Source organism: Esox lucius, chromosome 12, assembly GCF_011004845.1.
Source record: "Esox lucius isolate fEsoLuc1 chromosome 12, fEsoLuc1.pri, whole genome shotgun sequence".
Classification (NCBI taxonomy): Eukaryota; Metazoa; Chordata; class Actinopteri; order Esociformes; family Esocidae; genus Esox; species Esox lucius.
Window position 1 is genome coordinate 26,828,144 of NC_047580.1, and position 27,525 is coordinate 26,855,668.

The following is a 27,525-nucleotide window of genomic DNA, read 5'->3' on the forward strand; positions in this document are numbered from 1 at the left end:
CAGGGCAGTCTAAAACCATGCTTTCTCTTCATTAACCTTTTTCTATTGCCAGCGTGCATTTCTGAACAGGAGAGACTAAAGCAGAGAGTGACGGCTTGAATGTGATAGCGATACACCCTTCACAGTTCACTCTGTGCCGCGTCCATGAGCTGATACAGAAGTAGCGTTCTGAGCTACCGTCCCGGGCAAACCTCTCCAATATTTTCATCCAATTAAAGCTTGACTTTAAAAAGCAGCAGTGCATGCTTGTTGGTGAAAGCGGATGTGGAGGGCTGAAATGGATTGTAATAAAGGCCATGTTTATGTGCATCAACATCACACTGTCCTGACCAGGCCAATGACTGGAATGGATTGACTAGTGGATGCTGCCAACGCAAACATCATGCCCTAATAAACCCAGGCCATTCTCAATAGGCTTCTCTCTCACAGCCCAGAGCTGTACATTGGGATGCATTATGGGAAGGTAAAAGGTAAACATCACTGGCAGCTTCTCTAGATTTTCAGTCCAAAAAGCCAAACCCGGATCAGCCTTGAGTGTGTAAGCTCAATCACTGCAACTCACCCGCATACAATATGAGACCTTGACACCGCACGGATGAGAAGACGAGGAGTGTAAAAGGGAGAGAAGAACAAGGTTGGGGGTGACGTCATACATGGGAAATGACAAAAAACAGGGAGGAGAGAGTACTGGACAACACAAAGACGTTAATACAGATGCAGTGGACGGATGTAGAAAGTGACACTAACACAAAGCTGTAGAAACCATTTCACTGGCACTTGGACAGTTGACAGAGAACGCGATTTGTCTGAGGTTTAAGGAAAGCAGTGTGACAGAATCCTCACCATCTGGGTTGTCTGGCCTGAAAGTGATCTTGATGCTGAAGGTCTTGTAGGCGTTCTTGATGGTGGGTAGAGTGAGGTAGGACAGGGGCTCCTGTTTGAAGTAGGGCATCACTCGATCTGTTAGACACAGGCAATAGTCAAACCTAGTCATCCCCTGGGGTTAAACTCTCTATGGGTAATTAGGAACAGAAAATCATGTTGTCCTTTACATTGTGTTTCTAGAGAGCTGACTGACCGTGGACTTTTAGGGTGGTTAAAGCCTCCACTTTGCCCTGCTTGTTGGTGGCGGTGCACACATATGTCCCAGAATCCTCATGGGTCACTTTAGGAACGGTCAAGGTGTTGACTACCTGCACACACTTAGGAGGAAGCTCTCCGCCCAGCTACAGAAACACAGAACATGTGAAGTGGTCCAATTAGAACGTTGTCCACGAGCCAGAAAGCAGGTGTAGGGTTTAATCAGAATACCGACTAGTTTCCTCCAAAAGCAGCAGCGAATGGTTCAACGGGACGTGAAACGATACATGAAAACACAAGTCTGTAACACAGTAACAATCTACATTTAAAATAAGATGTAACGCATACGATGGTAAAACTGCCGATTGCAATGATGAAAACCCACTAGAGACAGATATTACAAGCTGTGTGATTTGGTGTGTAATCCGTGGGGAGGGTTTTGGCTACCTTGGACCACTTGATGACTGGCAGGGGGTATCCAGACGCCTCACAGGGCAGAACAGCATCCGATCCCACAGTCACCTCTTTCTGCTCTGGCAAAGCAGCAATCTGGGGAAGGGCTGTTCAGACCAACAACCATCAGCACACTCTCAGAGGAGACACGAAATACAGGAGCGCGCGTGTGCGCACGCGTGCGTGTGTGTTTGGGCGCGTTCGCAAGACGCCGGAGGAGCCTCGTCTTTGTACTCACACTGGACGTTGAGGACGACCTGGGACTGCACCGAGCCCACGTCGTTGGTGGCAGTGCAGCGGTACTGACCCGCGTCGGCCTCCGTCACCTGGCCGATCTTCAGCATGCCGCCCTTCACCACGATGTGCGCCGGCAGCGGGCCTCCCACTTTGCTCCAGTGGACCGTAGGCTGGGGGTCCCCGATGGCCTGGCACTCAAACTCCACAGAGTTGCCCACCATGACGGTCTGCACCGAGGTGCGCACGTTGATCATCACCTTGGGCAGGGCTGCGGGTGATATGGGCAACAGGGCAGACAGGGTTTGGCCAAACTTCTGAACACTGCAATTAATACAGGTAATTACAGAGCCATTTATATGGGCTTATGAATGGTATCACGCTGCGCCAAATGTTCTGGGTTGAGGCTGTGAGTGTCTCTGGGATTGTGAGTGCGACGTGGACAGACCTTGGATGGTGAGTTTGGCTGTGTCCTGGGCCTGACCGTGAACACTGGAGGCCCGGCAGATGTAGATGCCCTCGTTGCTCTGCTCCAGGTTCTCAATTCTACACAGAACACACAGATCAGACCACAGGAATACGCGATATGTTCTGAAGTCGAGGTATAATCATGGAAAGTCATGTTGTCGATTATGGACTAGATCGGTTGATACGGGCTCGTTGCTCTGTTTGTTCTGAATTTAGCTGAGTCGATTCAGAATCATCATTTAGCTGTGTTGATTCAGAATCATCATTTAAATGTGTTGATTCAGAATCACCATTTAGCTGACTTGATCCTGATTCATTAGTTGTGGTGACCCTGCATTAGGATTCCATTGTGTTGATACTGGTACGCACATCAACTGGCAGCTGTGAAGTGTCTGCCTGGCTGTCTCACCTCAGCACCCCGTCTTTGATGTGGTGGTTAGTGGGCAGGGCTCCTCCTTCCTTCAGCCACTCGATGGTGGTCCCAAGGCCTCCTGCAGCAGAGCAGGTGAACTCCACAGCACTGCCCTGGGCCTTCACCTCCACTTGAGGAGACACACGAACCGCCAGGGGCGCTACACACACACACACACACACACACACACACACACACACACACAGACACACCCACAATAAGGGGGTGCATGTATATGCCCATTCACTGAAGGTGCCCCTGTTCATTTAGATGGATGGTGAAACAGGTTGTGGCCTCCTTTCATGGGCGTGGGAGCCGGGTTCTGAACGGTGCTTACATCTCACAGTGACTTTGGCCAGGGCTTCACTGCTGCCCACTTTGTTGCTGGCAACACACATGTAGGTGCCGGCGTCCTGGGCTGTGGCCAGGTTGATCTGGAGGTCTCCTCCCTTGACTTCAGCCCTGGTGGAGAGGCTGCCGTTCAGCTTGGTCCACTGGAAGATCAGGGGTGGAGTACCGTGGGCCAAGCACTGGAGCCGGATCACCTCGCCCACGCGCACCGCCACGTCGTCGGGCAACGAGGTGGCATAGGGAGGAGCTGCATCCCAGAGACAGGCAAGGGTCAGAGGAACTGAAGGGACGCGATGGACAATTTGTTAAACTTGAGAAAACACCAGACTCACTCTCTACATCCAGCATGATGGTGACCTCTGTGGTACCCATGGAGTTGGTGGCATTACAGATGTACTCTCCAGAGTCTGCCCGACCCACATTTGGCAGCACCAGGGTGTTGGCCACCACCGTATGTCTCCAGGGAAGAGGGGCACGCAGCTTAGACCATGTGATTTTAGGGGGCGGGATGCCTGCGGTGGGGATAGGAAAGGGTTAACCCTGTAAACAGGGTAACTAGGATGTCCAGGCCAACATGACTTTATCTGGTGGCAGTCTGGGGACGTCCTAACAACATTTGTTCGCTGGGTAATCGTGCCAATATATGTTCTTAGGAAAGATGGCTGCGACATGATGTCCCTCTTCAGTTACAACTAGTATCTACATAAAGTATCATTACAATCAGTCCAGCTAGTATTGTGTCTTCTAATACTGATTAGTGTGATTTGGAAGTCAGTTACCGTGAGCGTCACATCTCAGGGTGGTCGTCTGTCCTTCCACCACCACCATGAGGGGTTCAGGCACAGTGGCCCGGGGAAAGGTGGGGACCTGGGTTCCCCCCTCGACAACCACCTCCACCTTAGTCTCGGTGGTGCCCTCGTTGTTGCGGGCAGAGCACACGTAGGTGCCACTGTCTTCTGGACGGGCCACTAGGACCTGGAGTAAACAGCATTACAGTCCTGACCGTCATAAAGTAAACAGCATTATAGTCCTGACCGTCATAAAGTAAACAGCATTATAGTCCTGACCATCATAAAGTAAACAGCATTATAGTCCTGAGCGTCATAAAAAAAACAGCATTACAGCCCTGACTGTCATAAAGCAAACAGCATTATAGTCCTGACCGTCATAAAGTAAACAGCATTATAGTCCTGAGCGTCATAAAAAAAACAGCATTACAGCCCTGACTGTCATAAAGCAAACAGCATTATAGTCCTGACCATCATAAAGTAAACAACATTACAGTCCTGACCGTCATAAAGCAAACAGCATTATAGTCCCGACCGTCATAAAAAAAGGAGGTTTGTGAGGGAGTTTAGGGTTGCCCAGATCCCGTACCTGCATGACAGCGTTTGACTCCATGGGAACTGGGCTGCTTAGCATGGTCTTGCGGCTGTTGTCCAGTCTGTGCCATGTGACAGATGGCCTTGGCTCCCCTGAGGCCTGGCACTCCAGGTTAATAGGTTCACCCACCCTGACTCGCACGGGTCCCTGAGGGGTGACAACGGCTACAGGAGACTCTGCAAGGATGATGTCACCGGGACAGACAACTGTGAGTACAGGGTCCTTGACAGAGAACAGATGCTGATACTGAACCACATCTGAGACATCAACACATTTCCCCTCGGTTTACATTGCAAATCATGGCCGGCACATAGAAAATATATAAATTATTATATTCTTATATCAGTGTAAACTATGTAAAAAATACAGAAAATTCTGTAACACAAATGTTTTCCTAACTGAAAACTGCCATAATAGAAAACTAAAATGGCATGCGACTCCATAATGTCTGAGACACCAACTGTATAAGACCATGGTGTATATTAAGGAAACTGTAGAATGAAACCGCCCATTGAAAGGCCTCTGACCAGTGCAGCTGCAGTATTTGGCCTGGGGTTGTTGTCCTAGTAGGGACATACCAACCCTAACCATACTCCGAGGGCGCAGCAAATTGGCTGAACACCATCTGGGTTTTGCGGAGGGATATTCATACTGGGTTGCCTTGCCACGTAGCGCTCTAGTGACCTCTGTCCAAATTTATGTCTTTGTTTTTGCTGGGGGAGAGCTGTTTTTCAAACACATTGGTTCCGGTCCACTTCCTGTTGACCAAGCTGTGTGATAAGAAGCCCAACCACTTGGCTGGTGCTTTTTCTTTGTGTGAGTGTGTGTGTGTGTGTGTGCATGCCATACCTCTGACAATCAGAGAGACAATACTCTGGGTGATTCCAAACAGATTGCTAGCCACACAACGGTAGGTTCCCTGGTTGCTGGAGCGGACGCCGGAGATAGTTAAGACGGAGCCATCAGGGCCAACATTCACGTTGTCTGCAGAGTGAAATGCATCATGAGGAAAATGTGGAATTAGTAATACAAGTAATACAGTAGGGGCAGAGTGTCTGTGTGTGGGGGCCTCACCAAGTAATACAGTAGGGGCAGAGTGTCTGTGTGTGGGGGCCTCACCAAGTAATACAGTAGGGGCAGAGTGTCTGTGTGTGGGGGCCTCACCAAGTAATACAGTAGGAGCAGAGTGTCTGTCTGTGGGGGCCTCACCAAGTAATACAGTAGCAGCAGAGTGTCTGTGTGTGGGGGCCTCACCAAGTAATACAGTAGGGGCAGAGTGTCTGTGTGTGGGGGCCTCACCAAGTAATACAGTAGGGGCAGAGTGTCTGTGTGTGGGGGCCTCACCAAGTAATACAGTAGGAGCAGAGTGTCTGTGTGTGGGGGCCTCACCTAGTAATACAGTAGGAGCAGAGTGTCTGTGTGTGGGGGCCTCACCTAGTAATACAGTAGGAGCAGAGTGTCTGTGTGTGGGGGCCTCACCTAGTAATACAGTAGGAGCAGAGTGTCTGTGTGTGGGGGCCTCACCTAGTAATACAGTAGGAGCAGAGTGTCTGTGTGTGGGGGCCTCACCAAGTAATACAGTAGGAGCAGAGTGTCTGTGTGTGGGGGCCTCACCAAGTAATACAGTAGGAGCAGAGTGTCTGTGTGTGGGGGCCTCACCAAGTAATACAGTAGGGGCAGAGTGTTTGTGTGTGGGGGCCTCATCTAGTAATACAGTAGGGGCAGAGTGTCTGTGTGTGGGGGCCTCACCAGGGAGCGGCTGGTTGTTGGACAGTTTCCACTCTAGGCGTACGGGCTGAGCCCCACTGTACACCCGACACCTGAAGCTGGCCGACTCCCCCTTTCTCACCGCCGCACTGTGGGGCTCAATGGAGATGATGGGGGTCTGCAGGCCTGTGCCAGGGAACACAGAACCGTTAACATTATGTCAGCACTTCCCTGTGGTCACTCTGGTTTAACATAGTTTGTACCGAAGAAGCTAACAACACGGTGTACTGCCGGTTCCAGATTGTGATTTCCTTCATTGGAATAAAACAGAGGTCCAACTACAACAACCACAGGTTTGAACCATGATGAGATCATGGAACTGTGTGGAAAAGGAAAGCCTTAACTCTGAAGTCACTGTCTTGAGGTTTGGAATTATTCACAACTGGGAAAGTAATTGCATACATAACGACAGGGTCCTGTTCTAATAACACAGATTTTCTTACTGTACCCTGGTTGAGAGTCAGAGACGAACACTGCACCAAATACCCAGGTTTATAGTTAGAGACAAACACTCACGAGAGGAAGTGGCGGTAACGGAGACTGAAACAGAGGCCTGACGGACCGAAGTACCAGGCCCTCCCTCAACACGACAAATGTACTCTCCCGAATCATCTGGGCTGGCCGAGAGGATACGCAACTGGGAACCCAGAACCTGTAAGACACGATGGTGACAATAATAGCACAACATGTGTCCAGACTCATTCCACCCTAGTGAAAGATTTGTGTTCGGTATATTCCAACCTGGTGATTGGCAGACAGGCGTCCACTGGCCTTCCTCCAGGTGACGGCAGATGGGGGGTTACCAGGGACAAGACAGTTAAGGTCCAGAGTCTGGCCTTCCTGGACGTCAGCTATGGAGGGTTGGATGGTGATGGCTGAGGAGATTGGGTCTCCTAATTGGCAGACAGCAACAAACACAGCTCACAGATATTGATTAAAGTCACATGGCTGTCAACACACAAAATAAATGTGGGATGCTTTTTTGGTGAAAACACATCTTCCTTTTTTTTGTTTTGGCACAATGTTTGTTTTTCATGAATCTCGTACTGGAGGCACATCTGCCCACAAGGCAGAACATAAGTCAGTAGATGCCACAATGCTGTGGGCAGAGCTCGTATTGCAAACGGCTGCATCCTCAGAGAAGCCATTTGACCAGGGTAAGTGCTTGTATCTATCTTAAACCCTAACCATGATCGTTGCCTAACGCTAACCTTACTGCTTTACATTCAGTTAGAAATTGAAAGACTGCAGAGTTGGGACATAAGCTTCCCCCACAAAATGAAGTTAACCAGACACATAATCTGAACAACAAAAATCACAAAAAAGGATAACCTGCAACATCTCACCTTTACTGACGGTGACCTCAATGCGAGCCTCGGAGGATCCGATGGAGTTGGTTCCAACACAAAGGTAGACGCCGGAGTCTGAGGACTTGATGTTGGGGATGAGCAGGGTGCCGATGTCCGTGCGCTCCGTACGGGACTAGAAGGACACAGCAGTGAGCAGGGTGAGTGGCGACTTTACCACAGGTGAATGATACTGTTCACTACTGGAACAGGACTAGGAGCTACATGACTGGCACCACGACTCATCCAGGCACACATGTACTGCACATGTCTTACCAAGTCAAATACACAGGCCGCATATATTCAGTTCATTACTTACCCTTGGAGAAGACAAAAAAAAAGAAGAAGAATTTCTCCCGGATCACAAAGGTGCATACGACAGACACACGTGACTTGATTGGAAAATAAATTAGGCCATTTGAACAAAAGCTCAGCAAGGTGGATCTTTGGCACACAATGTACAGCATTGTTATATGGTATGTGCTTTGAAACAATGTTTATGTTATGATCATTAATAGAGGCTGTTTGGGTATTCCTGTTTCCCTTTGAATGGAGATAACAGCAAGGTTTAGTTTAATCAACATTACTCTAATGATTTTCCAGTTACAGTGTTCATTTGACAACACATAATGATCCCTATTGACGGACACCTGTCTTTGACAGTTGATCCTCATACACCCTGGTGGGTATGGTGTATTTATACACTACTGTAGCTACACTTGAAATAATTGTTGGGTTGTTGAAATGATTTAGTACAATGATGACGGGACTGGGAACGGTTAAGGACTTGACATTTTAGACACAGCGCTTTGAGCCAATAGTTACGTCACATGCAACACAAAGCTCCTTTGTCTATGTATGAAGACACTGAATATCCATTACAGATGTTTACCCATAATTAGGCAAAACTGCATAAACTGCCTCATCAACTCAGGTACTTTGACCCCCCCCAGTGCACAACAACCAAACACAACAGTAAAACAAACAGCCCGTGTGGCATGGCACACAACTACCAAAGTTCCCTAAGCAAACACTTCACACTGCCACTGTGCTACCTTCCCCTGCCATCTCCAAGCCTATCAGACCTGTCAGACTGTATAGTTCACCAGCGTTCTGGCTGACTACACCTAAAGATAGCCTTCAGAGGGGTGTGCCTGCGCTGGGCTGGCTGGATTACGGAGTGCGGAGGTGGTGGTACTGTGGCATCATCCATAGACAAAGCTGCTTAGCTCCGGCCTAGCCAACCGCACCGGCCTGGCTAAAGCGAGCACTGGCCGAGGTGGGCCCGGCTCAGTGTGTGTCTGAAACCATTCACAAGTTTTCAAAGCAACCTGTTTGCCAGAGCACACAGAATTTCTGCCTGGCCGCACGGCAGAGCCTGAGTATCCCTGGGAAAAGCTGACACAACGCTGAAGCTCTCCGAGGCAGAACAAAACAAAGCCTGAGTCCCGGGTGGTGGAGGGGGCACGGTTACTGAGGGGACACGGTTACTGAGGGGACACGGTTACTGAGGGGACACGGTTACTGAGGGGACACGGTTACTGAGGAGGACACGGTTACTGAGGGGACACGGTTACTGAGGGGACACGGTTACTGAGGGGACACGGTTACTGAGGGGACACGGTTACTGAGGAGGACACGGTTACTGAGGGGACACGGTTACTGAGGGGACACGGTTACTGAGGGGACACGGTTACTGAGGGGACACGGTTACGGAGGGGGACACGGTTACGGAGGGGACACGGGTACGGAGGGGGACACGGTTACTGAGGGGGACACGGTTACTGAGGGGACACGGTTACTGAGGGGACACGGTTACTGAGGGGACACGGTTACTGAGGGGGACACGGTTACGGAGGGGGACACGGTTACGGAGGGGGACACGGTTACGGAGGGGACACGGGTACGGAGGGGACACGGGTACGGAGGGGGACACGGGTACGGAGGGGACACGGTTACTGAGGGGGACACGGTTACTGAGGGGGACACGGTTACTGAGGGGGACACGGTTACGGAGGGGACACGGGTACGGAGGGGACACAGGTACGGAGGGGGACACGGTTACTGAAAGGACACGGGTACAAAGGGGCACACGGGTACGGGAGGACACGGGTACGGAGGGGGACACGGGTATGGAGAGGACACGGGTATGGGGAGGACACGGGTATGGGGAGGACACGGGTATGGGGTACAGGGGGACTGAAAGCTCCATCGTGGGGACAAGAGCCTGCATCTGGCATAAACATGTCCTAAATGTCTAGCTAGGACAGGTCAATAGTTGGCTTAGGAAACAAGTATGCAGGGATGATATGATGATCTGGACAAATTCAAAGGATGATAGATGGACAAAGAAGAGATGGAAGACTTATGAGATAAACAACCGCTAAACCATTCCATAAGTAGACTTCATGGTTAGCTTGGCCCCCAGCTTGTTGCTGCTGATTAGGTTATTTTCCACAAGTTACTCTGAACAACTTTTTCCAGTGGAGACATTGTAAGCGGTGATTTGCTTGTGAATTAATGCTGGTTACTGTGCGTGATGATGAATCAAAGGTACGTTTCATCATGCGTTTAGTTGACAGTGTGTTTAGGCGTGGTAAATGGAAGACAACGGTTGGGAAGTCAGAGACAAGACAGACAAACTGCCAGACAGACGTCGAGACACAGGACAGATGGACAGACCTGCTGATCCTCAATACGTCTCTGTAACACATCGAGACTGTTGGTTTTAAACTGATGGAAACCGTGAGAAGGAATGGCCTGAGCAAAATGTCAAAGAAACAGGGTGGGAATAAAACAAGGGAGGAAGAAAACACAAGGAAAAGAAAACAGTAAATATTTATCAGAATACCAATCGCCAGAAGACGACAACATACCAACAGAGACCTTTCAACAGCATGGTGAGGTACCAGATACAACGCATTGTTTATGAAGTGACTCTGAAGACCAGAAAACCACTGACCGAGTCCAGGACAGAAACAACCAGCTACACAGACAGGACTAGGAAGTACCAGCAGGGGGAGCTGTCCTCCCTGTTTCCTCCAGGTGAGTCCTGGTCTGGGTGTGCCTCCAGCCCTGCAGTACAGCCTCAGTGTTTCCCCCTCCTGGGTGTCCACCCTCTGGGGGCTCACCTGCACGTGGGGCAGGCTGGCACCTGGACCAATCAAACGCAAAGAAAGAAGGGCAGAGCGTGACTGAACGTAGACCCGACAAGCCTGGCGGACGACACGGGTGACTCAGAGCTGAGATGAGCACGCGCAACGCGGACCTCGAGGGCATACGCGGACATAAAGAGCTGATCCGTTTTAGTTACGCGTGCAGATCTCAAGCAGGGACGCCACCCAAGGAGCCTGCTGACGACGTGACCCACTATGCGTGTAGAGCACGGCACGGGCTGTGTGTTCCCCGTGGGTGTTCAGGGCTTTGCAGAGGTACTCTCCCTCGTCACCCCTCTCCACGGCCGGGATGGTGAGGACTCCCCCATGGACCACAGCGTTTGGGCTCATCCTGTTACCAGGACCTCCACCTGGAAAGAAACGCTGATGTTAGAACATTTAACCGGGTTTGGGTGATAAACAAAATAAATACTTCTGCCAGACATAGGCGGGCCTTCCTCACCTATCCACTCAATGGCAGGGGTTGGGCTGCCAGTCACAGTACAACGGAATTCAGCGCGTCCTCCCTGCTGGATGGTCAGGACCGGAGGAGTGACGGTAGCCACTGGCTGGGCCCCCTCGGCCGCTACAGAGAGGCAGAGATCAGTTCAGCGTGACATAGACACACCCCAAATATGGGGCATTAGTGTCCACAAAGGGCAAGAAAGGGCTTTGATGAGTCAACGCTTCAGGGCTACTGTATGAGATCAGAAACAGTGTCAGTTATTCATGTTTCCCACGACTGATAAACACTTACCTCATCCTCGTTGTTTTATTAAACCACACAACATCCACCATACAGTCTGATTTTGGACCTCAAAGTGGTCATCATAAATTTATTCATAGCTAACAGAGCAGTGCTTTGTAGCGCCAGGTTCATTTCAGAGTACTTCTCATATGTGGGGAAGTAAAAAAACAAAAAAAGGCCTGGTCCATACTCACTCAGGCCCAGACTGCATGTGTGTGCTAACCCTAATGAGAGAGGTCAGAGAGAGGTCAGAGAGAGGTCAGAGAGAGGGTGGCCGGACAGGGATGAGTACAAGGCCTACACACATGCCTTTTGGCAGCCATGGCCCTGTTGGCGGCTGATGCAGACGAAAGGTGGCAGGTGGGCAGGCCTTGGTAGGCCACCGCGTTCTGAGCACACCGCTCTCTGTGCCAGCTTCAATCCCACGTGTTCCCATGGGGAGAGAGATGCATCGAGGGAGGACTATCAGGCTGTCTCAGGTCTGAGATAAACCCTGGTCTGGGTCCGGTACTCACTAACCTGACAGTGGGTGACACTAAAAGGAAGACACACTAAATCATCTGTGTCTTATTGAAGGATGGGCTCCGGTGGGCGTTGATGTCTAGACTAGGATGAGGACTCAATAATTAGACATTAGCTCATGGAGATGAGACAAAAAAGAATACGTTGGGAGGTCATGACCTTTCTGAGGCAGGATAGTTGATGACTTGATTCTTATCCAATTTACCTGCTGAATTGACCTGACTAAATATTGCAGTCTAAAATTAATATGTTCTGTTTCTTCATTATTTCGTTAATTAAGAGCAAAGATAAAAGGATGATGTCTGTAGTTCACTGTGACAATGATAATGTCCGCATTTTACTTTGACAGTTAAAGGATGATGTCTAAAACTCACTGTGACAATGATAATGTCCGCATTTTACTTTGACAGTTAAAGGATGATGTCTAAAACTCACTGTGACAATGATGATGCCCGCATTTTACTTTGACAGTTACAGGATGATGTCTGTAGTTCCCTGTGACAGTTTTAAGGATGATGTATGAAGGGATGTGTATAAAATAGGCCAAGTGAATAGTGAACGTAATGGCCAATTCTCCCCCCTGGTTGCATGGAGCCGACAGTCATGTTGATGGATGTGCTGCGTTCTAATAGGCCCAGCATGATGTTGGAAGCAATAAATTACAATTATTCCAGAACAATGTGAGTAGCTGTGTGGCACCGTCAAGCAGAATTCAGAAGTGAAAAGGTTGGGTGGCGTCCCTCCATGATGAGGAGAAGTCAACGGCTAAGCATGATCAGGTTATATACACAGAGGGGACGGAAAAATAAATAAAAATGCTATCTTTTTTTTACAATGTTGTTTGAAATACTTCAGACATAGCAAATCTTCGCGTGAGACAAAGTTGGAGGTCTGACCTCTGTCATCTTTTAAAATGTTTGTTGAAAGGAAACTGCTGGGGTGGCATGAGATGGACTGTCTGAAGGGCTTAGTGGTAGACCAGGAACAGAACACTGGCTAACTGAACTCAGTGTCTGAGAGGACCTTCCCAGATGGATGAGCATGCAACAGCAGCGATGGACTTTCACCATACAAACCAGAAAAGACCCAGTAATGCTCATGTACAATCTGTCATGTACTAATGTAACCTAACCAAAACCATAACTCTATGTGTGTAATGTTGAGTACAATCAACGTACAGTATATTTTCACTGAGGTGATGTACGTCAGCGCGTGACAATATGAAAAGTAATGTCTGTTCATATGTTCAGACCGCAGAGCTTCTCTGCATCTGAATCTGTTCCTACTTATAGCCCCTTAACATCTACATACAGTGTTGCCTGTATGCGATCCCTGTGTTTTGACTGTACATGAGCACTGCCCAGGCCCCCATGTCCATGCTGAGGTGGGAGGTAGATGGATGCATGCATGACAGACAGTGGGATGAGCCCTCCAGGGGCGGGCTGGAAGTGTGGAGAGGTGTGGCCATGCCCACTTACGCTTTCCATGACCTTCAAACATTTCATAGGCTGTGTAAAACACCTGAGTCTGGGATGCCTCTGGAAGTGGGGGAGAGGGGAGGGACAGGACAGGCAAACTGAAAGATGAGTCACCAAGGCAACGTTGGAACACTGGCATCCAGTCATCATCATCCAATGCTCCTCCCGCTGAGCCTGTGGCCCAATCAGGTCACGACCTAACGGGGTCCTTGTAAGCACCTTGTGCCAGGGACTTTCCAAAATGCACAAGACACAATAATAGCAGGGCAGAACAATTGGCAAGCGACAAACCAGAACTTGAATGCAATATGCAGTATGTTTCCATCATGAATTTTTCAAATTTAGGAGGGAGAATTACTGGGTGTTAGGGACGCTAGCCCTACTCTTCAAAGAAAAAGTTTTTTTGATGTTTGTCCATTTAACACATGAAGCCAAACAAGCCATCTTTTATTTTGATGGTAATGTGATGGCGTTTTTACATTCAAAGTTTTATGTATTTACAATAATCTCACACCTACCTTTTGATGATCTTTGGCCAGCCAATAATTATAGTTTTAAGGTTCAGTGGAAGTTTCGACAGAGACCATATAACCATGGGAGATTGTGTAATAGTGTGATGTGTTGAAATTGTATAATTTATCTTTTGCTATATGAAATGTAATGCTGTGGATCACAAAATGTACAGAAAAATGCAAGACAAGAACACAACAATGAAAAGGCATTGCAGAACACAAAGATCAACAGAACATAGAGAATATAGAGCTAGACAAAAACATGCATGTTAGTAGTTATACAAACCAATTGTAAAGACTTTACTTCCATTTAATTATTCTAGTTGTTTTGAATGTCAACCGTATACAGCTTGTGGTTTAACAATAATCCGTCAAAATCTCCTTGACTTAGTAAATGAGACCATAGATGTTTCTGATCACTCATACCACTTGATCCTGTTGACTGAAGTTGACTGATGAGATGAGACCTTGAATCCGGTTTGTGTGTAACCTTACTCCACATGACTATCTTTGGTCCATCATCATTACTTTAATCAAAATTATATGTTTCACAAACATTTCACAGTATAAATAAAATACATTGTGATATTTATATACATTTAGGTATTATAAAGAAATTAGTACACATATACTGTACAGCAAAATGTATTTGAAACAACACCTTTGGATATCTAGATGGATTAAAACATTGTTAAACAACTGTGATAAAACTTTACACGAAATGTTGAAACTGAAATAACAGCACCATGAGGCATCTCCACCTTGCGCTCGGTACACCAACTGGCATATTTATTTGCCAGAAACCTTTCTCGGTAGATTTATTTTTTACGATGTTTGCCAAGACGTTGAAACAACAAAATGCACTGACATATATTCTTGAATGATCTGTCCTAAAAATAAATGTAAACCGTGTTTATATCATGCATGTACATGCATGAGTGCAGTCTATTTTCTAAAACAAATAATTAACCAAAAATCTACTGCTAAACAAATATAGCAATTTGGCTGCATGTAACTTCCTTCAAAAGTGATTGTACAGCTCGATAAATCACAGTGTGTAGGTATAACAAAAAATGTCTGTCAAATGTGATTGTACAGCTCGATAAACCACAGTGTGTAGGTATAACATAACATCTTTGTCAAATGTGATTGTACAGCCTGATAAACCACAGTGTGTAGGTATAACATAACATCTTTGTCAAATGTGATTGTACAGCCCGATAAACCACAGTGTGTAGGTATAACATAACATTTGTGTCAAATGTGATTGTACAGCCCAATAAACCACAGTGTGTAGGTATAACATAACATTTCTGTCAAATGTGATTGAACAGCCCAATAAACCACAGTGTGTAGGTATAACATAACATTTTTGTCAAAGTTGAACTGCAATACAAATGTGATCCAATATAACGTAAGGGCACTGTGACATTAACATTTAAATCATTTCAATAATCTTTCAGATTTCAAGTGAAACCATTTTCTTTGAGTGTAATTATCACTAGCAGGACAGGAATGCAAACAAACAGGACATTTTACTATTAATTAATCAAAGCGTTACTACTATACTCAAGTCTAATGAACACTAGTTGATAGTATAATGCAAACAAGCAGCTTTTCCATTACTGTCGTAATATTCAGATCCCGATAACAGAACAATACAGCAGAGATAGATGGACACGCAACTTATGTTCAACCGCAGGATCTTTACCTGCTGCATGGCTGATAGCACCACAATAACATTCATCAAAACAGTCAGGAAAGCAACACAGACCGTGACCGCTTTGGTTCATGTGTGATCATCCTGTCATTGGAGAAGGGAATGTGATGGGAGGGTAGACTCAGGATTGTACTTTTACATGTATGTCTCTGTTATGATTGACTGTCCTCAGTCTCTCCCAGTCAGAGTCACTAAGCCATCATGTACCTCGTGAACCACTACAGCTCGAGGAGAAACCAGCACCTAAGCCCCAGCTGGGGCTGAAGACTTCAGGAAAGGTACCAAAATTAACCAACACCCTGCTAGTAAGGAAATTGTAGTTGCGTGATTGAAACTAACGATTGTAAAGTTAACAAACCACCACCATCACCGATTACATGAACCCACAGTGTAGACGGGAACTCTTGAGATCAGAGAGGACATTTTACAGATGGCAACAGAGACCCAATTTAAAGCATTAATCAGCCAACTTTGAGTATTAAACCAATAAGCAATAAAATAAATACAATTGATGCCAGAGGACATTAGAACCTTATTAGGTCATCTTTCATGAGATGAGGCGACGTCGCAGGGCAGAGCCACTAAGACTTATTAAATGCATGTCAAACTCTTGAGATGACACCAGCTTTCGATTTGGTAGCATTGAAAACTACTGTGTGCAATAATGTGTTGTACCACCCCTTTGATTATTTCATAATTCAATGACCCACAAGCTGTATGTTACTTCTGGACCAGTAAAGAGTTTACATAGAGTAAGGAGATCAAGGCATTATTAGAAAGACAAAGACACCAACATCACATACAGATAGCGTAGAGAGATTATTTGAAGGTCTGGGTGTGAGAGAAGTTATCTGAATTTAGGAAGTGAGGGGGTTGGGAGAGGAAGTGACAGGAGTTCTGTTGTTTGCCAGAAGCTAGGGTGCGGAGAGACCAACTCATTCAACACAGTGCCTTATATAGAGAGATAGAGGCAAAGCCAAAGCAAGAAGGGGCATGCACCATTCCAGGAAGGGCTGAGCACAGGAAAAGAGCTTGTAGGAGGGTATAGAGGCTAATGGCTGACAGCATGATGGCGCCTGTCTGGAATCACAAACCTGGCACGTAGAGGACGGCAGTGCCCTCGTCCATCGCAAACATGTTGGAGCCTGTGCACATGTAGATGCCCGCGTCCTCAGGCTGCACGTTCTGGATGGTCAGGATGCCGTTGAAGTCCATGGCTCTGTTGGGCAGCTTTCCGTTCCCCTTCCGGGTCCACACCAGGGTGTAGGCCGGAGACTTCAAAGGAAATGGGTAATAACGGGGACCAGATGTAAAGGCAAAGACAAAGTCGTGCAGGGGGACAGCTGTTCTCATTGTGAAATAATAGGTTAAACCATTTTGTTGGTTGTGGCCTTAAGATAACTTTTGTAAATAACGTTTCTGACCATTTTCTATAATGTGCAAATGTGTTGGGTACCATGTCAACCATGATACATATACAGAATACATGTAGATATACACACACAAATATATCGAATGGTTAAAACATACAGAATGGATTTTCGGGAATGCCTCCATTTCGCTGGTTAGTTATACCTTGCTCTTGGCTGTGCAGATGAAGTTGACGGTGGCTCCCACTGTTACGCTCTGGGCTTTGGGCTCCTCGACGGTCACTTCAATGAGTTTGGATGAGACAGCTGGAGGAACGCAATCAAAATAAAATCACAGGCCCACAACATATCCCTGCTTCCAGCACTCTTGGTTGGAGCAAGGATTTCCAAAGGCAAAGTTCTAAAAAGCGGTTCATCTACTGAACCGCCGTCTAGACGAGGTTACGGACGACGTACGCGTGACCAGGATCTCAGCACGACTTCGGTTGGTGTTCCGTTGGTCTCGGCAGGTACAGACGTACACGCCTCCATCACTAGGCTGGACACTGGGGATGTGCAGCTCCTCTCCTAACAGGAGGAGAAGGACAGATTTAAATCACCTCACGGTGTGGAATGAACTTTGCCCTATGATACCTTCCGGAACGTATTCTCTACCATGTCGGCGTCGGTCAGCGCTGCTGGGCACCGGGCGCCCGTCCTCTCTGGACCAGTAGTAGTAGTGCGGGGGGGAGCCGGTCACCTGGCAACGCAGGGTCACCGGGCTGCCCTGGGCCACCAGCACCCTCTCAGGGTAGACCTTCACCACCAGGGAGGCTGCTGCAGCTGAGCAGGGGGGCAAAGTGCAAAGGTTACTGGCAGGTCATCATGAGAGAGGCTCTTGGTGGCACAGTAGGGATTGCAGCCGGATACCTCCATATAACATTAATGGAAAACGAATCCAACACATGCCGCATCTTACTCCCCTCCTGCAGGGGTCCACCTGACATTGTGGGTCTCCTCTTCACACATCTCTGAATAGACTGGACGCACTTACTGTCATACGGACGGCACCTAATCCTGTCCTGGGGATTTCCAACAAAACCAGGCGCACAGCTGTGGGGTTGAGAGACAGAGATTCACATCAACACAACAGGCAAGGGAGGTGAACAGACAAGCATGCTCCTGGCTCCATATGATCACGTGGCATTACAGTGACCCCAGGGATTGACACCAGGCTGGATTAAGCGAGGCAGGAGTCAAGTGGTTTCGTCTTACCGTTCACAGTACTGGCCAGTGTATCCAGGCTGGCACGCGGTGCACTGATAACCACCGTTGCCCAGGCTCTCGCAGGTGGGGGAGAACCTAAAGACCAAACACGGGGGGGGGGGGGGGGGGGGGGGTCAGTGTGTGCGTTGACATTTCCCCCCAAGCTGCTGTGTTTGTTCTGATCCTCTTGCTTACTGGTTGTCAGGGTCGCTGTGGGGGCAGGCGCAGGGCTGGCAGTCCTCCGGGGTCCCAGAGGTGGGGTCACCAAAGAAGCCTGGGGCACACTGTTCACACAGCTCTCCCTGGGTGTTGTGCAGGCAGTTCTGGGGGGGGCAGGCAGACACGCAGACGTTATTACACGGACTGATCACCAATGACGGCGAGCCGCTCAAAGTAGAAGTGGCGCTCTGAGACACTGCATTTCGTTGTACTGTACTTGAGTCTAACCTAATCTAATCTGAATTGTGTCTAACCTTGATAAACGAAGGTGAAAGCAACAAAGAAAAACAGCTAGGAGAACAGCTGCCTTAAAGGCATTTGCGTACCGAGCAGATGCCAGACTCGGGGTGGCAGGAGTCCGAATGCCCGTTGCACTCGCACAGCTCACAGTGGCCCAGGTAGAGACCCCCTCCGGTACGGGAGTAACCAGGGGCACAGTCCTGGGAGACAGAGGGCACAGCTGGCATTACTCAACAGCACGTTACGAAAGGTTGCCCTCCGGGACCCTTGGCCCCGCCTTCGGGGGCGTGACGCTGTACACGCTAGTGGCCGCGGGATCCACCCACCTGGCAGGAGAGTCCCTGGTAGGCCTGCGGGCAGCGGCACTGCTCCACCTCCAAAGCCTGGGCCAGGCCGGTGTAGTTGGGCACGGCCACCTCCATGCTGACCTCGGAGATGCTGGAGGACCTCATCTCGGTGTAGTAGGACGCCCGCACCAGGATGTCGTCCACGTCGGCCAGGACCATCATGAGGTGCTCCCGCGTGGCCGGCATGCCGTCCGGGCGACGCCAATTCTCCTACGGGGGAGCGAGGATGGGCGGGTTAACGGGGGAAGAACGGATAATGGCGATCAAATGGCCGTGGGGGCGGGGGGGCAGCGACAGTCCAACAGATTGAACCCATCAAATGTGACCTTTACTCGTGTGAGGTAGGACACCGACCTCTCTGAAGACGACCTCAAACTGACGGGACTCCCTCGTCCCCTGTCCTCTCTGCCACGGCTGGCGAGCCACCAGGGTGATGTCATTTCCCTGACGACGAGGAAAACCAACGACGTGAGTTGTGGAGGGAGAGTAAGCGGAGTTGATGCGACAATGCGGTGTTTGTCTTTAGTGACGACTTACAATGATCTGAACGTCAGCGTCTTCAATGGCTGTTCCTCTCTGTCCAGCCACATAGGAGATGGTGTACTTCAGTTTTCCACCATATGAGCTCACCTATAACAGAGGGGCGGTGGAGACATTTAGACTTTGAAGTAAACATTTGAGACCCTCCAAGGCCTACATCTACTCATTCTAACAAATACAGTGTGACCATGGACATCCAACATTAGAAAGTTGTATTTCTGGGAGAAGAAAAAACTAAAGTGACAATACATTACGTATTACATTTGTTTAATGCTGTAATCTTTTCCAGAAGATACGGAGTCATGCTAGCTTGACTTCCTAAGTTTTGAAGTAGGTTGGTTACAGAGTGATTAGGAATCAATGCACAGGTGCTCCAAATTCCACAGGCTTTTCAAAGGGCAGGGTTGTCTGTTGGTTTCAGGCCTCCTCCTACAATCTGCCCCAACTACGTTAGTTCAGGGCGGCTCTGTGACCCGTGGATGAACTGGAAGGTCACCACCCCACATAAGGTACATAATGTTACCTTATCCCCCTTGAACTTCTCTGGGAGCTGCCAGTAGAGCGCTTCATCCGGATGCAAGCTGAAACCTTTGTAGACCAAAGAGTACTGGGGATGAGGAGGAAGGAGAGGCATGAGAGAGCAAGCCAGAGATCAAAGGATATAAGCGAGGAGAGAGAAAGGAGTTGCATCACAAGCAGGCAAGCATGACAGGGCAGAGCAGACCAGAGGTGAAAGGGTTTACATTACTGTCCTCAACTAACTACTAGCGGGTGGAACTTATTAACAGAGGGACTAAAAACAACGTAATGTGAAAGTTACAGCTTGTAACTGTGACTGCATAAAGGTGTATATGTTTAGACCCTTGTGGAGTATAATTATAGGTTACTCTTTAAGTTAACAAAAACTTAAAAGGACACATTTAACAGCAGTTAGTGGGCAGAGGAGAATGCCACCATGGTATGCCAAGGAATGTATGTCCATACTGCCATTTCCATCTCAATCTCCTCCTTCATGTTCATTCAAAAAAGGCAAGACTTACTTGACAATGCTAATGTGGCCAGTACAGGATAAATGAATAAAGTGAAATATTAACTGCCGTTATTTATAAACGGAGGACTTCACCCAAATCTTTGCTACAGTATGCTACTGCATGGAAGGTGGCAGTTTCCTCTGTGTGGGACAAAGGCACAATCAGTCAGTTAATCATCTTGTGAGTCCATCATTCTGTCCGCCAGTCAGATATTCAGTCAGGTCAGTCAGTCAGTCAGCCAGTCTACCTGTCTAGAGGGAACAGGCCGGGGACCTCTGGGAGCACTCAGACCCATTATGTTCTTGGTCCTGCGCTCTTGAGTCTGTCAACAGGACCAGGCCCAAACAGAAGGACCAGGCCCAAACAGAAGGTAAACCAGTCAGCAACAAAACCACGGAGATACTACATACCATTACCTAGGGATAATGGAAGCCAAGGCATGGATGCATTCTCAGAGGGGTTATCATCGATCTACCTGGAGTGGAGGGGAGTGACCGGGGGAGGGAGGCTGAGGCCTAGTAGGCAGCCCCAAGGAGGTGACACCAGAGGGGGATGAATGGGAAGCGGGAGGCCTCTGTAGAGTACGAGACCTCATCCGAGAGGAGTGGCTAGGGATCTTCTTCTCAGTGGGGGGGGGGAAAGGAGGATGACCGGCCGGAGAGCCGGTCTCGTCAAAGTTAGAGAGGATTGCCCAGATCTTATCATCCAGCTTCTTCACTTGTTCCTGGGGGAGAGGAGGTGATGGAGGCAAGATATATAGGAACCAAAGGGCCAGTCAGGGGAACAGGGATCAGGGAGGTTCCAACAGAAGACCTCCCACATGGAAAGTAGAAGACACACCAAGCACTGGGGTTCTGGGTTAAGGCATGCTGTGTCATGCTCTTGTCAAGGCCTGCAGGCTCCTCCCATGGTTTTAACACAACCTCACTCGTCCTTCAAGTAGTTTCTAAAACCCTGAAACAGGGATATTTTTGTGACACAAAGCACACTAATCAACCATACATCTGCCATTTCACACAAGGCTTGCTTCTCTTCAAATTCCAGGGCGCCTTACATGCTCATTCAGGTCAGTTTGTAATACTCACAAGACATTTTTTGACGACATGCATCCGGTAAATTCACTGCCAGTTGCATTCATACTGAGATATACCGTGCTATTGTAAATTTCACATTTGGAGGTGGTGGGATTATCTGTCAAAGATGTCATGGTGACTGACATCCAAAAAGGCAATCCATATTAGGAGAAGGGGATCAGGCCGTGTGACGGTTGCGGTGAGTTGTTGTCAGTAGTCGTGCTGCGTCGACCTAGCAGTGAGTGACTAGACTACAGCAGAAATACCTTGCTAGCTCTTTTGGCCCTGGAGGTTCCATTACTCTTTGAAGACTTCATTAATTCCCAAATGGACTCATCCTTCCTCACCTGCTCCTCTGTCCCGGGGGATTCACTCTAGTGTTGTGAACAAAGCAACGCTCCACAAGTCACTTACATGTATTGCTTTTCCACAGTCGAGCCAGTGGAAGGTTTTAGGACATTCACTAGGTGGATGGTTGAAAACAGGGTCTTTTTAAGTTAGCAATGACCACAAAATTCCATAGTAAAGGTAACTACACCTGGACTTAAATTATGAAAAACTAGAAACAAAAACTGTGCCGAAAATCCATGCATTGGGAGCACCTCAACCTACACCTCAAGAAAATGTGTTTTGGTTAATCTACAGAACACATTTACGGTGAACATACCGGACATCAGACAATACGATCAAATGCCAAATCACACCAACCACGCGTCTGGATCACGAGCAGGTATTGTGCTTATCAAGGTGCACAAATTCTGATAAAATGGACTAGTCAGACAAAATGAACACCACAACACGACAGTCTTTACCTGGTCTGCTCGTCTCACACGAGCAAAGAACGCTTCGTTCTATGAAGAGTGACCAGGCGAACCAAGAAATAAAGAGCTGCATTAAACACTGTTTAGAACCTTCATCTCATTACATTAAAATGCTATCATGTGACACTATCAAAGTGGAGGCATTAACAAATAAAATCTCACAGACTGCTATTACTTTCTTCTGAGGTTCTAGCCCCAGAAAAAAATTCCAATAATAAGGAATACAGCACATCCTTATTTTCACATTTACCACAATGAATACATTGGCCCCAGTTCTCAATCTTCTCTCTACTATAACTCAAAATGCAAACCCATTTCACAGCAAGAGAAGGCTAACACTGACTGAAAAAGTAAGGCTCCATTTTTAAGCAGAAATAAAGAGAGCGTAAGCTAGGCGCTTAAGGAGCAGGAATGACAGAGGTTTTCAGAGTGAGAAGCTGATTTCCACTGTTGAGAGCGTCGGGAGTGGTAGCAGAGGACTGGGGATTTAGAAATGGTGGTTTAGAAGGTCCCTCCTGGTTAGATCGTCGTCCAGGTCCCTTACCTTGTCCCCCTGGTAGACCCCAGGTAGCTGCCAGTAGTGTGGCTCCTGGCCCAGGTAGTCAAAGTTGCTGTAGGAGAGCTGCGTGCCCTCCGTGGACACCTCTACGGTGAAGCCGGTGGAGATGCGGTTGGTGCGCTGCCGGTTGACCAAAGCAAAGCCCTGGAAGTTGCCTGGGGTGAAGACCGAGGACACCTGCGGGGCACAGGAAGTAACGATCAACCAGTCTCACTATTAGAGCTAAAGATTCCAAAAATTACAATAGCAGGACCTTGATGGCAGTTGGAGTGCATTCACGGTAGCTGTTGTATAATGCATGATGTACAGTATGACGTGTCAAAACCTTAACAGGCCATTGCCACGTCAAACTCAAACAAATCGGGGACAAGGGCCAGTTCAGTGTTTTCTACTTTCGTCTCTCACGTATTTTGTTTGGAAGGTAGTTTCCTAGTTTTGGATGTCTGGGTACCTGGTCTCTATAGTAGGAGGAGCTGGAACACTGACGAGTGGTGCCCATGCAGAAGCAAGACAGGCAGCCATCTTTGTTGTCCGTGCTGAGGTGGAAGGTTTCCTCCTTACAGCTGGAGCAGGCAGGGCCCTCAACGTTGACCTGAAACACAATGAAACAGTGTGAACTAAAAATAGAACAGATTTGACTGAGAATGCCTTCTAGTTAGTGGTTTTTATGATCCTTGCTATCTCACAGAGAGAACACAGACATGGGTACAGGGAAATATCAAGGTGGAGGACAGTTATTATAACATACTTCCAGAAGTCTTGATTCCCTTACCTTGCAGCGACACACACCATTTCCACTGCACCCTTCACTTCCTCTCTGATCACAGTTGTAGCAGTTACCTTTAAACATGACACAGCAGGCAATCTCATTCTGCAGGCATTCCTTCCATCAAATACTACAGACAAAATAATGTGTGCATTTCTATTGGAATGTCTCATTCTTATGTAGCAACACGCTTAGCGCTCGAGAGGTTTCATGAAGTTATATAAAAGTCATCTGTACACCCACCATTTAGATCATTGTTGCCAACAATACACCCCTGTCCGATTTGGGGGTTGCCTGTGTACCCAGCAGCACATCTGAAACAGAAAACCGACAACACACTTCAGAAAATACCTTTCAAGTCAAAGAGAATACACTTACAAGAATACAAACCACAAGTACAGACGATAGTCAGGAAGCCATCAAAGCTGTATATATATAGATGTGTAATGAGACACATTCTTGGCCCTCTTGGCCCAAAGTAGGCACATGGAAGGAAACTGCAGTGTATAGACTGTATACCAACTATAGTGTTGCCATATTATTAGCCAACATCCACAATTTGTCCATTGCGGATGTCCGTTGTCCAAACAGTTTCCCAAGTCCCCTGTATGTGAATGATCTTTGTCGTTTTACCAAACCGACTATGAGAGTGTAAAAACATGCTCAAGTTAAGCCTTGTCCCCCCCATCTTGAAAATCAACCGCCTCAGTTTCCCACAAGACAGAAGTGTTGTACCAAGAGGCCTACTACTGCTGATGTTGGAGATGGACAAAGCACAGCCACAACTCTCAACACGGTTCAGATGTTGAAATCATCTCTCCCAGCAGTAGCTTGCAAAATGATGAACTCAACGCGCTTGAGATGTGAGTAACTTCATTATAAGTGGTGACACAGTAAACCTGAGAGAGTAGAACAGAGGAACCCAACAGCAGATCTAAGAGGCAGAGAACTGAATTGCAATGGCAGGAGGAGGCATCATACTGTGATATGACACTGGCAGGCGATTTGGAGTTTGATGCACACAGCCCAAGCAAGTGATAGATGGATGGCAGAACAGCAGGCCAGAAGGCCCGGCAACCCTGTGGAGAGCTACCCTAGCTGCTCCAATTCTTACCTGATCACAGGACGCTTCACAGTTGAACAATCAAACCAATGGCACAGCATCAATTTGGACTTCAACTCAATCAACCCACTGAAGCACCATAGGCTGGAACCTCTGAGTGTTGCAGTACTGAGTCACTGCCTTGCAGTGTAGATGTGCCATTGCAGACAGTTTAAATCCTGCTCACAGCCTACAGAGCGTGCCCAGGTCTTCCTGCAGACGTTGCTGCAAAGCCGCTTAGAATTGTGGGAGGTTGATAGAAAGTTCATACAGGGCTGTCCTGTCTTGACGCGCTCTAGTGACTCTGTGTGGTAGGTTGAGTGCCAGCAAGGTCAATAACTGTTGTCGGGAAAATGTGCACTCCTCCAACTGTGTATCTACCGGAAAATACTTCCTGATTGAGCAAGCGGTATGATAAAAAGCAGAACGCCATTTTTTTAGACTCTCATTAACCTGATGAGGAGTTACTTAGTAAGAGAAGTTGGACATTACAAAATGTGGATTTAAAAAAATATTATATATATACTGTAATTGGGGGAAACCATCAGACCGATTAAATGAAATGAGTGGAATCGGAATTTTTTTATGTAAATATTTCACATGCTATGTCACCATTTGGATTATGAACAGGAAGAATGAAGTACACTGAAACAGAAACAAAATAAAAGCAGAAATAACTAAATACATAATATACCATAAATAAATTATTTTTGCACAAAAAATAACATATTTACACATCAAATAATTTATGAAGGAATACAAAGATTTATCCCAGAACATGGGGACAGCCAATAGCTTGGGCAAACTCACTTGTCATGTACAATAGGCTCTATAATTATTGATATTCAGAAAATCTGTATATTCTGCTCTGAATGTAATAGTCCTCAGGTAGTTTGGGCTCAAGTAAAAAAAAACCTTTGTCAATAAAAAAACTTTAAATATACTACCTGTACAAAATGTCATGAGAGGATTATTGTGGAACTCATCTACTAGTCACAAAATGCAGCTATAAAGTAACTGCCCAGGTAGAATCTAAATTTTAAAAGATTACAGTCTATAAAAGATATCAAAGGTATGTGATAGACAATGGATTTGTAAAATCTGGTGATATTGTACACAACTGAATGACATAGTACACAAATCACAGGTACCCATTTCGGCTTGTCAACTACTGGCTAAAATAACATAAAACTCTGGAATAACCTTTAAAATAATATCTAAATAATGTTGCTAACATACTTAACATTCTGTTACACCCACACCATTCCAGCACAATTTGTTTTTAAGGAAAACATTTTACTAGAATCAAAAGATTATATTTTTCATAGGAATCTGGAAACAGTGGGCAGTTGCTTTGAACACAACAACAATGTTGTTTCAAGTGTGTTTTCATTGAGGCAAAAAAAAACATCTGCATGAATAAAAAAAATATATATATATATAACCACAGTAACAATGTTGGTTCCACATGGAAAGGTTCCTCCCCACTTACCAGTCCATTTTCAAAAGGATTTCTATAAAAATATTAAATATGCATAAATATCAGGGCCACAAGTGGGTCAATATTGTCATTGTTATTATATAACTGTCCCTAGTAATCATTAATAATTTTGATAGGAATTGCCAGTCTTCCTAGAACAATATGAAAAGAACCTTCAGAACCATCTTGCTTCAGTTTATTTTTCCTTGGGGGAGATTTTTGATGATTCCCTTGGAGTAGTTTGAGCAGGTCCATAACATTATACTGGGGTTTGTCTTTCTTCTTCTTTGGGAGTCTTTTGGAAGTAGCTTTGACCTTACTCTTAGCGGCTGAGCGCTTTAAAGTGCTTGTTTTGCTTGGTGCTAATGTGACTGCAAGAACTGTCTTTGAGTAACTTGCTTTGGCCCCTCGCTGGACTTTGTGGGACGGAGGAGGCAACTGATATGAGTCTGGACCAGTGGATTTCCCATCAGGCTTAGAGGGACCATTATTTGAGTGAGATGGTTTTCTGATCACTGTTTCTGTGACTGTCACTTCGGCTTGACTCTTTGAACCAGGTGCAACTAATCGAGAGGCATCCTTTTCACTTTTAGCAGCTCGATTAGGTGACATGGATGACGTGGAATTTTCCGATACCTTTGTTGTTGATTTAAGTTTATGGGATGGCGGTGCCAGCTGATATTTAGTAGTGGCCACTTTTTGGGGGGGTTTCCCTGGTTGTGAAACACTTGAGAGATTTTTAGCTGTAACATGACTCTTCTGGGCCATAGTAGTTTTTGTTTTAGGCTTTGCTGCACTAACTTGTCTGGACCTAGGCTTTGTTGTATGGTGTGGTCTAGTGTTCGGCTTTTCAGTACTACGTGGTGTAGAGCTTTTTCTAGGTTTACTGAGTGTATTATTTTGTCTTATCCTGGACTCTGAGTTTACATTACTTTTGGTGGATCTGGTTTTTGGTTCAGGTTTTGTAGTTGGTCTGTTTTTGAATGTTTGGATGGTGGATTTTGTAATGACTGTTGGTTTGTGCTTTTGTTGCTTCTGAGGGTCTCTTGTTGGGTCTTTCTCAGGAGGAAGAGGGGACAAAGAAGAGCTTTTGTGGAGTGTGG

At 47.0% G+C, this 27,525-nt stretch overlaps 1 protein-coding gene across 13 annotated transcripts in view; it reads right to left on the reverse strand.

Moving 5' to 3' along the window:
• The window catches only part of hspg2 (heparan sulfate proteoglycan 2), a 99,618-nt gene that overhangs the window by 12,421 nt on the left and 59,672 nt on the right, over window positions 1-27,525 (reverse strand). For 6 of the 13 annotated variants that reach the window (XM_034296084.1, XM_034296091.1, XM_034296086.1 and 3 more), the window contains 41 exons: window positions 24,084-24,154; window positions 23,847-23,914; window positions 23,526-23,666; window positions 23,060-23,251; window positions 22,507-22,545; window positions 21,961-22,068; window positions 21,097-21,345; window positions 20,869-20,943; window positions 20,114-20,197; window positions 19,588-19,680; window positions 19,405-19,494; window positions 19,030-19,260; window positions 18,790-18,903; window positions 18,440-18,567; window positions 18,254-18,340; window positions 18,033-18,091; window positions 17,654-17,821; window positions 17,456-17,566; window positions 17,205-17,305; window positions 16,724-16,904; window positions 13,398-13,457; window positions 11,113-11,235; window positions 10,865-11,020; window positions 10,506-10,648; window positions 10,177-10,254; window positions 7,495-7,630; window positions 6,890-7,041; window positions 6,665-6,800; window positions 6,131-6,274; window positions 5,231-5,365; window positions 4,376-4,557; window positions 3,778-3,973; window positions 3,331-3,510; window positions 2,985-3,245; window positions 2,645-2,807; window positions 2,216-2,313; window positions 1,772-2,038; window positions 1,528-1,640; window positions 1,079-1,226; window positions 844-960; window positions 563-580 (listed from right to left, as the gene is read on the reverse strand). In XM_034296084.1, coding sequence (XP_034151975.1) covers window positions 563-580; window positions 844-960; window positions 1,079-1,226; window positions 1,528-1,640; window positions 1,772-2,038; window positions 2,216-2,313; window positions 2,645-2,807; window positions 2,985-3,245; window positions 3,331-3,510; window positions 3,778-3,973; window positions 4,376-4,557; window positions 5,231-5,365; window positions 6,131-6,274; window positions 6,665-6,800; window positions 6,890-7,041; window positions 7,495-7,630; window positions 10,177-10,254; window positions 10,506-10,648; window positions 10,865-11,020; window positions 11,113-11,235; window positions 13,398-13,457; window positions 16,724-16,904; window positions 17,205-17,305; window positions 17,456-17,566; window positions 17,654-17,821; window positions 18,033-18,091; window positions 18,254-18,340; window positions 18,440-18,567; window positions 18,790-18,903; window positions 19,030-19,260; window positions 19,405-19,494; window positions 19,588-19,680; window positions 20,114-20,197; window positions 20,869-20,943; window positions 21,097-21,345; window positions 21,961-22,068; window positions 22,507-22,545; window positions 23,060-23,251; window positions 23,526-23,666; window positions 23,847-23,914; window positions 24,084-24,154 — 5,396 coding nt within the window. The remainder of the gene's footprint in view (window positions 1-562; window positions 581-843; window positions 961-1,078; window positions 1,227-1,527; window positions 1,641-1,771; window positions 2,039-2,215; window positions 2,314-2,644; window positions 2,808-2,984; window positions 3,246-3,330; window positions 3,511-3,777; window positions 3,974-4,375; window positions 4,558-5,230; window positions 5,366-6,130; window positions 6,275-6,664; window positions 6,801-6,889; window positions 7,042-7,494; window positions 7,631-10,176; window positions 10,255-10,505; window positions 10,649-10,864; window positions 11,021-11,112; window positions 11,236-13,397; window positions 13,458-16,723; window positions 16,905-17,204; window positions 17,306-17,455; window positions 17,567-17,653; window positions 17,822-18,032; window positions 18,092-18,253; window positions 18,341-18,439; window positions 18,568-18,789; window positions 18,904-19,029; window positions 19,261-19,404; window positions 19,495-19,587; window positions 19,681-20,113; window positions 20,198-20,868; window positions 20,944-21,096; window positions 21,346-21,960; window positions 22,069-22,506; window positions 22,546-23,059; window positions 23,252-23,525; window positions 23,667-23,846; window positions 23,915-24,083; window positions 24,155-27,525) is intronic. The other 7 variants (XM_034296085.1, XM_034296090.1, XM_034296087.1 and 4 more) reach the window with 7 other exon arrangements.